This window comes from Neoarius graeffei, chromosome 14 (genome assembly GCF_027579695.1).
Source record: "Neoarius graeffei isolate fNeoGra1 chromosome 14, fNeoGra1.pri, whole genome shotgun sequence".
In the NCBI taxonomy this organism is placed as follows: domain Eukaryota; kingdom Metazoa; phylum Chordata; class Actinopteri; order Siluriformes; family Ariidae; genus Neoarius; species Neoarius graeffei.
Genome location: NC_083582.1, coordinates 24,284,649 through 24,298,012, shown reverse-complemented (window position 1 = coordinate 24,298,012; position 13,364 = coordinate 24,284,649). Strand labels below are relative to the sequence as shown.

The following is a 13,364-nucleotide window of genomic DNA, read 5'->3' as shown; positions in this document are numbered from 1 at the left end:
CATATCTGTGAGTGGCAAAAGTATGTGAACCTTTGCTTTCAGTATCTGGTGTGACCCCCTTGTGCAGCAATAACTGCAACTAAACATTTCCGGTAACTATTGATCAGTCCTGCACACTGGCTTGGAGGAATTTTAGCCCATTCCTCTGTACAGAACAGCTTCAACTCTGAGATGTTGGTGGGTTTCCTCACATGAACTGAGGACCTCAGAAAAAGCATTGTTGATGCTCATCAGGCTGGAAAAGGTTACAAAACCATCTCTAAAGTGTTTGCACTCCACCAATCCACAGTCAGACAGATTGTGTACAAAGGGAGGAAATTCAAGACTGTTGTTACCCTCCCCAGGAATGGTCGACCAACAAAGATCACTCCAAGAGCAAGGCGTGTAATAGTTGGCGAGGTCACAAAGGACTCCAGGGTAAGTTCTAAGCAACTGAAGGCCTCTCTCACATTGGCTAATGTTAATGTTCATGAGTCCACCATCAGGAGAACACTGAACAACAATGGTGTGCATGGCAAGGTTGCAAGGAGAAAGCCACTGCTCTCCAAAAAGAACATTGCTACTCGTCTGCAGTTTGCTAAAGATCACGTGGACAAGCCAGAAGGCTATTGGAAAAATGTTTTGTGGACGGATGAGACCAAAATAGAACTGTTTGGTTTAAATGAGAAGTGTTATGTTTGGAGAAAGGAAAACACTGCATTCCAGCATAAAAACCTTATTCCATCTGCGAAACATGGTGGTGGTAGTATCATGGTTTGGGCCTGTTTTGCTGCATCTGGGCCAGGACGGCTTGCCATCATTGATGGAACAATGAATTCTGAATTTTACCAGCGAATTCTCAAGCAAAATGTCAGGACATCTCTCCACGAACTGAATCTCAAGAGAAGGTGGGTCATGCAACAAGACAACGACCCTAAGCACACAAGTAATTCTACCAAAGAATGGTTAAAGAAGAATAAAGTTAATGTTTTGGAATGGCCAAGTCAAAGTCCTGACCTTAATCCAATCAAAATGTGGAAGGACCTGAAGCAAGCAGTTCATGTGAGGAAACCCACCAACATCCCAGAGCTGAAGCTGTTCTGTACGGAGGAATGGGCTAAAATTCCTCCAAGCCAGTGTGCAGGACTGATCAACAGTTACTGGAAATGTTTAGGTGCAGTTATTGCTGCACAAGGGGCTCACACCAGATACTGAAACCAAAGGTTCACATACTTTTGCCACTCAGAGATATGTAATATTAGATCATTTTCCTCAATAAATAAATGACCAAGTATAATATTTTTGTCTCATTTGTTTAACTGGGTTCTCTTTATCTACTTTTAGGACTTGTGTGAAAATCTGATGATGTTTTAGGTCATATTTATGCAGAAGTATAGAAAACTGTATAGGGTTCACAAACTTTCAAGCAGCACTGTACCCAACCACTGGGATTGCACAAGCCAGTGTGCATGCTTAGTGCTGGTCCCAAGCCTGGATAGATTGGGGACGGTTGCGTCAGGAAAGGCATCTGGTGTAAAACCTATGCCAAATCAAATATCTGGAACAGATCCGCTGTGGAGACCCCTAATGGGAGCAGCTGAAAGAAGAAGATAGGATCAAAGGTCAAACTGGTGAGCAGAAAACTTACTTGGACTTGTTAGGTTTGTGTTGGAATCAGTAGCCTAAATTTAGTTTCGCAGTGCAATGCAGTTGAAGCAGAGACTCGACTCGACTAGTTGGTGATCTGTGAGATGGCAAGCACAGCAGCATTAACAGGAAGACTGAAGCTATGGAATCTGATCTGTTTCTATGGCAGGTAAAACAGCTGGATAGATGAAAGGAGTAAATCACTGCTGCATAGCTTTCTTCAGCTAACGATGAAGTGAAGAGTAAATCCCACTGTCATCATTAGCAGTAGGTTGTCAAATTACATTGTGGGAAATCGTTCACAAAAATGAAATGAAACACTGACATCTCAGTAATGTCAATGAAAGAAGTTTAAACTAAAAAAGTCATAACATTTTTTGCAGCATTAAAACATCATATACTCCAGTATAATAAATAAGACAAAGGTCAATGTTTATTCTTTTTAATTTGTGCTAGCAGCACTGGCGGAAATTGTTACTCTCACTCAGGATCTTTCTACTTTATTCTTCTTATTATTATTCTCCTAACATTTTAGGACACTATGTCTTCCTCAGTTTTCAACCAATCATCACCAAATTTCACATGCAGAATACCTCTGGACTGAATTAAGTTGCTATGACTTTTGGTGCTGATCCAGATCACTGAACCAGAATGATCCATGAAAAACAGGCTTTTTTCCTCACTAAGCGTCATTCTCTATCTCTTACCATTCCGGATCTACAGGGTACGGTGACCAGACGTCCTGGTTTGTAACAGCTAGTGACTTTAGTCACAGTGTCTATCTAGTTATTATTATTATTATTATTATTATTATTATCCTAACTTTTTTTAGGACACTATTTCTCCCTCAGTTTTCAACCAATCATCACCAAATTTCACATGAAGAATACCTCTGGGCTGAATTACATTGCTATGACTTTTGGTGGTGATCCAGATCACTGATCCAGAATGATCCATGAAAAACAGGATTTTTTTTCATTCACTTATAACTCTGTCAATTTTCATTATTTTTTCAATCAGTTTTTTTTTATTTAAATTTTGTTCAGGGGAACAGGGCGCAACTCTTCCTCACTAAGCATCATTCTCTATCGCTTACCATTCCAGAGCTTTAGGGTACAGTGACCAGACATCCCAGTTTGTAACAGCTAGCGAAAATTACTGTGACTTTAGTCACAGTCTCTATCTAGTTTATACATTGTTACGTTTGCCAGGGAGGTTATGTTTTCAGTGCTGTGTGTTTGTTTGTCATTCAGACTCTAAGTAGGATTGTGCAAAACCTACCAACCTGATTTCCATGAAACTTGGTGGAAGAGTGTCACATGGGCCAAGGAAGAACCCATTAAATTTTGAGGCAGATCCGAGTTATGGGGTGGATCCACCAATTTAGTTTCACTCTTGCTAACATTGTGAGATATGGAATTTGGTTTTGGTAGATGTCTACACTCTCTGAGTGCCCTTCTAGTTTATGGCTGTTTTTTTTTTTCCCCCTCAGCATTAGATTTTCATCATGTCTGTGGACTTCATGTTCTTGGTTCATTTCATTCCATTGTCTTTTTCTGTTTATTCCTCTTCACCTTTCTCTTTCTTGTGTTGGCTGGGGAGTGCAGTCCTGTCGGCGCAGCCGCTATCTCGTTTTCAAGATAATGTTGCATCAAGTCTAACGGTATTTTCATGCTGCTGTCACTCTGGCTAATGGTGCAGAGAACAAATGCATTTAATTCTCACAAGTGACATTTTCCATCTTCCCCTGTCTCAAGTTTATTTTCTCTCACTTATATAGTAGCACTGTTATCTTTTCAACACCTTAATCACATTTTAAAGAACACGTAAAATATTTATATAAAAAATATCACTAGTAATAAGAAACACAGAGAGTGAGTAATGTGGATTTTGGTGTGCTCTTTCCTGCACAGATGCCTGTGTTATTAGAATTTTATAAGTGATGATTCATTCAAGTACATCGCTTGAAATTTTAAAGTAAGTCTGCTCGAAATTCACTACTTATGCTATGTTTGTACATTTTCATAAATGCACCAAATAGATAGATACAGAAATGCCCATGCAGAATGGATTGGATGTGAGTAATATATTGTGAGGTTTAGGTTTTGTAAGCTTTTTTGCACTCTTTGCCATGTTTATGCCTTTGGACATCCGGGGTTTTTTTTTTTCCCTCCCTTATGTACATATTTATAATCGCAGTACCAGCAAGCTAAGATCATTTGATCCTAAAAGAGGACTGGAGGCAGTAGTAGCTGAGTAATTTAGTTTTCTTTCGGGTGACATTAAGGTTCAAGTCTCAAACCAGCCACAAAACTACTTTTGAGTCTTTGAACAAGGCCCTTGACCTTCAGTGGCTCAGAATTTTGGATTAGATTGTGCCTCATTGGGGAATGAATGTGAATGTGAAGATGTAATGCATGCACCATTTTAACTACTCTGCTTATCTTCAAGTGCTGACAACCAGCATAAGTTACCTTGATGAAACGGTGAGTGGATCACTCCATTTACTATGGAATAATTGAAGCTTTATGGTTGTTGATTCATCACCACTTCCTCAGCTGACACCACTGTTTCCTATAATTATCATGATCATAGTCAGACAGAGTAAATCAGACTGCATAGAAACAAGAATGGCAGCAGAACGTAAAAAAAGGTTTTCTTGTTAAAGTAGTTGCCTTCACAATCCTACAGCTTCAACACTTGAAGTCTGAGGACTTAAAGGCCTGTTAATGCAAAAAGATCGCAGTTCAAATAACAGTCTAGTGTTTCCTAATATGAACTCTTATCTTGATCTATAGATGTGCGATTACAAAGAGAAAGTGGTTTCATTTATCCCTGCTTCATACTTAATGGGAAATTGATTGTGGTTCTGGTAAATTCACACTTGATGCTTCTTAACTAGATAGCAATTTCCAATAAAAGTGGAGGCATGCTATTGCTAGTATATTTACACAAGCCTGCCAAAGCTAATTTAGCATCAGCCAATTGAAAAGCAACGTAAGCAGTTTCTTGATTTTCTGTGGTCCATATACCAGTTGGAAAAAGCATAATCATTATCTGTGAGTGCTAAACAAAGATTTACACTCAGGACTGGGTCAGGTGAGGAAGTAAGGTTGGTGTTATCCAGACATGTGATTCACTACAGCATTTGGCCCCAAGGCTACTAATATTCAAGAGCTTGATCTCTCCAACAAGTCTCAAGGCCTGTGTGTGTGTGTGTGTGTGTGTGTGTGTGTGTGTGTGTGTGTGTGTGTGTATTAGGGGTGTCATGCAATACCATTATCAGTATCTGTTTAGTGCGACATATATCAGTATCTGCATGACACAACATTAACATTTATGTTAAGTTTAACATTTCTGGCAAAAAACAAACAAAAAACCCTCTCAAAATGAATAGTACAGTGATGCTTGAAAGTTTGTGAACCCTTTAGAATTTTCTATATTTCTGCATAAATATGACCTAAAACATCATCAGATTTTCACACAAGTCCTAAAAGTAGATAAAGAGAACCCAGTTAAACAAATGAGACAAAAATATTATACTTGGTCATTTATTTATTGAGGAAAATGATCCAATATTACATATTTGTGAGTGGCAAAAGTATGTGAACCTCTAGGATTAGCAGTTAATTTGAAGGTGAAATTAGAGTCAGGTGTTTTCAATCAATGGGATGACAATCAGGTGTGAGTGGGCACCCTGTTTTATTGAAAGAACAGGGATCTATCAAAGTCTGATCTTCAAAACACATGGTTGTGGAAGTGTATCGTGGCATGAACAACTCTTTTCTGAGGACCTCAAAAAAAGCGTTGTTGATGCTCATCAGGCTGGAAAAGGTTACAAAACCATCTCTAAAGAGTTTGGACTCCACCAATCCACAGTCAGACAGATTGTATACAAATGGAGGAAATTCAAGACCATTGTTACCCTCCCCAGGAGTGGTCGACCAACAAAGATCACCCCAAGAGCAAGGTGTGTAATAGTCAGCGAGGTCAGAAAGGACCCCAGGGTAACTTCTAAACAACTGAAAGCCTCTCACACATTGGCTAATGTTAATGTTCATGAGTCCACCATCAGGAGAACACTGAACAACAATGGTGTGCATGGCAGGGTTGCAAGGAGAAAGCCACTGCTCTCCAAAAAGAACATTGCTGCTCGTCTGCAGTTTGCTAAAGATCACGTGGACAAGCCAGAAGGCTATTAGAAAAATGTTTTGTGGACGGATGAGACCAAAATAGAACTTTTTGCTTTAAATGAGAAGCGTTATGTTTGGAGAAAGGAAAACACTGCATTCCAGCACAAGAACCTTATCCCATCTGTGAAACATGGTGGTGGTAGTATCATGGTTTGGGCCATGTTTTGCTGCATCTGGGCCCGGATGGCTTGCCATCATTGATGGAACAATGAATTCTGAATTATACCATTGAATTCTAAAGGAAAATGTCAGGACATCTGTCCATGAACTGAATCTCAAGAGAAGGTGGGTCATGCAGCAAGACAATAACCCTAAGCACACAAGTTGTTCTACCAAAGAATGGTTAAAGAAGAAGAAAGTTAATGTTTTGGAATGGCCAAGTCAAAGTCCTGACCTTAATCCAATCGAAATGTTGTGGAAGGACCTGAAGCGAGCAGTTCATGTGAGGAAACACACCAACATCCCAGAGTTGAAGCTGTTCTGTACGGAGAAATGGGCTAAAATTCCTCCAAACCAATGTGCAGGACTGATCAACAGTTACCGGAAACGTTTAGTTGCAACTATTGCTGCACAAGGGGGCCACACCAGATACTGAAAGCAAAGGTTCACATACTTTTGCCACTCACGGATATGTAATATTGGATCATTTTCCTCAATAAATACTGTAAATGACCAAGTATAATATTTTTGTCTCATTTGTTTAACTGGGTTCTCTTAATCTACTTTTAGGACTTGTGTGAAAATCTGATGATGTTTTCGGTCATATTTATGTAGAAATATAGAAAATTCTAAAGGGTTCACAAACTTTCAAGCACCACCGTATGCCTATTTGTATCTGTATAGTACTGTATACATGGGTCAATGGTAGTTCACTGCTTAAGGCTGTGGGTTTCTGATCAGAAGGTTTTGGGTTCACTGCCAAGCTGTTACTCTTAGGCCCTTGAGCAAGCCCCATAACCTTGACATCCATGATACTGTATGACCCTGTGCTCTGACTCCAATTTCCTAACAATCTTGGCGATGTGAAGATAAGAATTTCACTGAAATGCAATGTATTAGGTAGTTAAGGGCTTCTTCTTCTGTTGATGCCTAATAAGGTATTCATATTCAGTTACATCCCTGGTTTGTGTCTATGGCCAAGAATGACTCTTTGGTCTGACCATCAGTGACCAGGAACAAATCCATATTTGACATACGTGTTTCCCAGCATCACAGATGATTAACACTGTAGATCAATAACTAATCCCAAACCATTGTTTTATTTTATTCTCCTAAAATTCTTGTGAAAACTACTAAACACCCAAGACTCTTAATCCAGAACTGTAAAGAGGCTGCTTGTTGGTATCTACTCTTGTCCAAAGGAGCTAAATTCATATCACCTTTCTCTGTCTTGCAACCCAACCGAAGCTGATATGTTCCCTAAGGGTCCACAGTGATTGATTTGGCTACTGTTAGCACACTACAAATCAATCAGCAAAACTGCTAATTCGTAACAAGCCACTGTAAACCAGCTGTCCTGATTGCATTATCACTCCCTCGTCCAGCCAGTCCACTGCAGTGCAGGAAGTGTATTTTCTGTCAGTTGGGAGTAAAAGCCTGTCATCTATGGTTTCATGCCCATTGTTCTGACTTGGTCACATCCATTGGTCTTCAAACTACCAATAATGTGGAAGATTAAGAAACAGGGACCGTCCTCTGTCTCTCAGTTTTTCACTCTGAGGGATGGGTCATTGCAGAGCCAGAGTCGTGTGGAGGGCCTGTGTGTGAGCACATTCATGGGGATTCTCCAAACTAGGACCTGCTTCATGGACCCACGCATGGCGTACCTTCTCCAGCAGGAAGCTGGAAGCTATGAGTCTCCTCTTCATCTTCACCATGCTCACTCACTCACTACTTTCTTCTTCTCATCTTCTGCAGATGGAAGAAGTGAGGAAGTCAGCGACCTACGGAGTGCCAGCTTAGACCCTCATCACGGTTTTGCCGGCCAAGGTAGGATAACTGCAGTGGCATGATACTGTTTCGTACAATACAGCCAAAGTACAGCTTTCACTCTTGTTTAGAAATGCAAACTAGAAATGCTTTTGCTTGGGCCTTTTAAAAATGTGTTACTATAAACAGAGGTGTAATCTAGAGATACACTCTGTAATTAGCTAATATTCATGTTCATGTGCATGTTTTTACCTTGAGATATATGGTATAAGGTTTGCAACTTGATGATCAATATGCCAGGTGTGTATTGTCCAAATATATTTCAGCAAAAGATTATCATATTTATGGATGTTCTGTTATATAGGAACTGGCTGCTAAGAATATTGAACTTTTATAAGAACAGTTATGAAGCTCACTAATTAAATACAGACATTGCTCTGTCGGTCCAATTCTACTGAGGATATAAGGATGCATTTGTAAAATGTATGCTGGCATTTTTACAGGTTTTGTTTAAATGACCTCTTTTAAAGGTGGCATACCACTTTTCCACAAGTTGACACAGTTCCCTCAGGTCTTACTGAAATGTCTGTGCCATGCTTTGATCAAAATATCACAAAGATAAAGCACCACAGCTCCCTTCTCACCCTGTCTAAACAGCCCTGTGCAAAACAGCCGAATAGAGTGCCTGTTCCTTTAAATGATCATGAGTGACTGCTCACCCTACCCCCACTTTCACTGGCCAGTCAGCTCGCACTTTCCTTATGAATATTCTTTCACGAAGGCAGTTCTCAAGCCATGAGTGGAGATACTCAGATGAGGAGGCGGAATTATTCTAATGAGCTCCACTTGTGACATAGAAAGAGGAGCCAAATCTGACTGGCTTGTTGAAGCACAAGTTTTTATCCCACGCTGACTGAAAGGCTCGAAGGGGGATTATGTTGCGGCGATGTCCATCTATCCGTCCCGGGAAGGGTGCTCACCTTCTGAAATCAAGTCCTCTCACAATTTCTGGAGGAATTTCACGAAACTTGGCAGGATTCTTTGTTATATGTTGGTACTATGCATATTGTAATTTTGTTCAATTTGGTCACATTTAACTGGAGTTACAGCCCTTGATTAACAAAATTATAATTTGACAATTTCATGAGAGTGCGTTTTCCTTCTGAAATCAACTCCCCTCAAAATTTGTGGAGGAATTTCACGAAACTTGACAGGATTCTTTGTTATATGGTGGTAATACGCATATTGTTATTTTGTTCAATTTGGTCACATTTTACCAGTTGTGGCCCTTGATTAACAACCTTGTACTTTCACAATTTCATGAGTGTGCTTGCCTTCTGACATCAACTCCTCTCACAAGTTTTGGACGAATTTCTCGAAGCTTGGCAAAAGGCCTTGTTATATGATGGTAATACACATATTGCGATTTAATTTTGTTTGTGAAAACTTTGCCAGAGTTTGACCCTTGGTTACATAACTTGTACTTTGACAATTTCATGAGGGTGTACGTTCTTCTGAAATCAACTCCTCTCACAATTTGTGGAGGAATTTCACCAAACTTGGCAAAAGGCTTTAGACAGTTATATGTATATTGAAATTTCGTTTAATTTGGGCAAATTTTACCAGAGTTATGCCCTTGATTATTAACAAACTTGTACTTTGGTAATTTCATCAAGGTGTGCTTGCTTTCTGAAATCAACTTCCCTCACAATTGTTATCCCCCACTGGCCGAAAGGCCTGAAAGGGGATTATGTCATGGCGACATCTGTCTGTTCGTCTGTCCGTTCTGGTAAGGGTACTTACCTTCTGAGATCAGCTCCTCTCACAATTTTTGGAGGAATTTCACGAAACTTGACAGGGTTCTTTGTTATATGTCGGTAATATGCATATTGCAATTTTGTTCAGTCCAGTCTCATTTTACCAGAGTTATGGCATAGTCGCCAGTGGGGGATACGGTGCTCTCAGAGCACTCTTGTCTGAAATAGGCAGCACAAAAGAAACTGACTGTGAGGCTTATTTCAGTGTTTGTGGGTTGGTAGGCTCTAGATACCCAAATGTATATGCACAAGCACTGAAAATGTGAGTTTTTTCATAATATGTTCCCTTTAAAACAATCTAACCAATGAGTTGGTATAAGTGAAAAGAGAAATGTTTATTAATATGTTTAGTGACTTTTAGAAATTATTTCTAATCCAATTCCCATCTAATTTAATTGGAAAAGCCCATTACTGTCGAAGAGTCTTGTATCTATAGGCTTAACAGGTTTACCCCCCCAAGTGCACCTTCCTTTAATAAAGCTCTAATTTCATGCTTATTAGTCAATTCCAGAGTCTGAATCAGAGTGAAAAACTCACCAGGGTTCAATTCAAATGGACTTAATGCTGTATATGTGAAAGTGCTATTACAGTCCAATTAGGATCTGAGAGCCAGCCGTTAAGAAGTTCCACAAGGATTTACATTTCCTTATTTAATGGTTATTCTATTTAATTTTGTTTGGTCTCTGCCAATAACCTGTGATAAAACATAAGACACCCCAGGTGTTCAAAAACTTTTGACTGGCAGTCATAATCCACTTATATTTTATGATCGTTGTAATATAGATAAGATTAGTAATTGACATATTAATTAAAAACATATTTTGATTAATTACAGGATGCACTAGATTCCACTTTGAAAAAAAACCAGCATTGTTCTACAGTGGTGCTTGAAAGTTTGTGAACCCTTTAGAATTTTCTATATTTCTGCATAAATGTGACCTAAAACATCATCAGATTTTCACACAAGTCCTAAAAGTAGATAAAGAGAGCCCAGTTAAACAAATGAAACAAAAATATTATACTTGGTCATTTATTTATTGAGGAAAATGATCCAATATTACATATCTGTGAGTGGCAAAAGTATGTGAACCTCTAGGATTAGCAGTTAATTTGAAGGTGAAATTAGAGTCAGGTGTTTTCAATTAATGGGATGACAATCAGGTGTGAGTGGGTTTTATTTAAAGAACAGGGATCTATCAAAGTCTGATCTTCACAACACATGTTTGTTGAAGTGTATCATAGCACAAACAAAGGAGATTTCTGGACTTCAGAAAGAGCGTTGTTGATGCTCATCAGGCTGGAAAAGGTTACAAAACCATCTCTAAAGAGTTTGGACTCCACCAATCCACAGTCAGACAGATTGTGTACAAATGGAGGAAATTCAAGACCATTGTTACCCTCCCTAGGAGTGGTCGACCAACAAAGATCACTCCAAGAACAAGGCGTGTAATAGTCGGCGAGGTCACAAAGGACCCCAGGGTAACTTCTAAGCAACTGAAGGCCTCTCTCACATTGGCTAATGTTAATGTTCATGAGTCCATCATCAGGAGAACACTGAACAACAGTGGTGTGCATGGCAGGGTTGCAAGGAGAAAGCCACTGCTCTCCAAAAAGAACATTGCTGCTCGTCTGCAGTTTCCTAAAGATCATGTGGACAAGCCAGAAGTCCATTAGAAAAATATTTTGTGGACGGATGAGACCAAAATAGAACTTTTTGCTTTAAATGAGAAGCATTATGTTTGGAGAAAGGAAAACACTGCATTCCAGCATAAGAGCCTTATCCCATCTGTGAAACATGGTGGTGGTAGTATCATGGTTTGGGCCTGTTTTGCAGCATCTGGGCCAGGATGGCTTGCCATCATTGATGGAACAATGAATTCTGAATTATACCAGCGAATTCTAAAGGAAAATGTCAGGACATCTGTCCATGAACTGAATCTCAAGAGAAGGTGGGTCATGCAGCAAGACAACGACCCTAAGCACACAAGTCGTTCTACCAAAGAATGGTTAAAGAAGAATAAAGTTAATGTTTTGGAATGGCCAAGTCAAAGTCCTGACCTTAATCCAATGGAAATGTTGTGGAAGGACCTGAAGCGAGCAGTTCATGTGAGGAAACCCACCAACATCCCAGAGTTGAAGCTGTTCTGTACGGAGGAATGGGCTAAAATTCCCCCAAGCCGGTGTGCAGGACTGATCAACAGTTACCGGAAATGTTTAGTTGCAGTTATTGCTGCACAAGGGGGTCACACCAGATACTGAAAGCAAAGGTTCACATACTTTTGCCACTCACTGATATGTAATATTGGATCATTTTCCTCCATAAATAAATGACAAAGTATCCTATTTTTGTCTCATTTGTTTAACTGGGGTCTCTTTATCTACTTTTAGGACTTGTGTGAAAATCTGATGATGTTTTAGGTCATATTTATGCAGAAATATAGAAAATTCTAAAGGGTTCACAAACTTTCAAGCACCACTGTACTTTTAAGGGGAAAAACATACAGTATACGGTCTATTAAAGTTGAAGATGTGAGTTATAGCACCCATTTATGCTCATTTGATGACATTCCTAGCATGTGGAACAACATTAAGTCTTCATTAGAGACATGGATATAAGAAAATAATCATATATACATACAGTTCATACAGTCAAAAGTTTGTACACCCCTACTCATTCATAGGTTTCTCTGTATTTTGTATTTTCTACATTGCAGAACAAAACTGAAGTCATCAAAACTATGAAATAACATCTGTAACATGTATGGAATTATGTAGTAAACAAAAAAAGTGGTTAAACCCCCCCCCCCAAAGATTTGATATTTTAGATTCTTCAAAGTAGCCAGCGTTTACCTTGATGACACTTTTCACACTATTGGCATTATCTTAACCAGCTTCATGAGGCAGTCACCTGGAATGTTTTTCAATTAACAGGTGTCTCGTCAAAAGTTAATTAGTGCAATTTCTTGCCTTCTTAATGTGTTGGAGATCAAACAGTAAATAGTAAATAATAAAAATTCAGTAAATAGCCCGATTCAACAACTGTAGTAATCCATATTATGTCAAGAACTGCTCAACTAAGTAAAGAGAAACGACATCTGGCATTAATTTAAGACATGAATTGTCTTTTAATTAATAAAAATAAAGAAAATATTGAATTAGAAGCTGTGTCCAAACTTTTCACTGATACTGTAGATGCATAGTATGATGTATAATAATAATTCTTTAACCTTTCCTGTGTTATATTATCATCAATATTGCAACTCTGGAATTATTCTGATGAGTAGATGAGCAATATCATAAATCATCGTTATTGTCTTGTACGGTTTCTTATTGTGGTCACATTAAACAGCAGGACTGTCTTTGCTAAGAAGGTTCAGTGCAATACTGTCTTCTAATTTGAGCAAAATATAGAAGTTATAAGACATTTATCTTTATGCCACCCTTTGTCTAAGAGCATAAACAAAGCACAAAAATAGTACCAAGCTTGGAAAAAAAATTACACTCACTGTACTCACTGTACTGTACTTTAATAGATATTGCACAGTTTAAAGGTCTCATTGCATCGTTTTTTCATTAATTGTGCGGTGGTCTCTAGTATGAATGAATGCCCTGTGAGCTGGTTTTGGTGAAAAAATTGCTGTGGTTCTCCTGTTTCAGGCTGTTCTAGTTTGGCAGAGGAGTGAGTGGCAGGAGAATGACAGGAGTTCAGCTCTTACTCATTAATATTCATGACATGTAAACGTGTTACCTCTGATTGGCTAACAGCAATTAGTAAACATGTTACCTCTGATTAGCTAAC

The 13,364-nt window shown here is 39.0% G+C and overlaps 1 protein-coding gene across 1 annotated transcript in view; it reads left to right on the top strand.

Annotated features, from left to right (window-relative positions):
- Positions 1-13,364, top strand: part of tanc2b (tetratricopeptide repeat, ankyrin repeat and coiled-coil containing 2b) — a 626,942-nt gene that overhangs the window by 306,727 nt on the left and 306,851 nt on the right. The window contains exon 4 of the mRNA XM_060939453.1: positions 7,737-7,808. Coding sequence (XP_060795436.1) covers positions 7,737-7,808 — 72 coding nt within the window. The remainder of the gene's footprint in view (positions 1-7,736; positions 7,809-13,364) is intronic.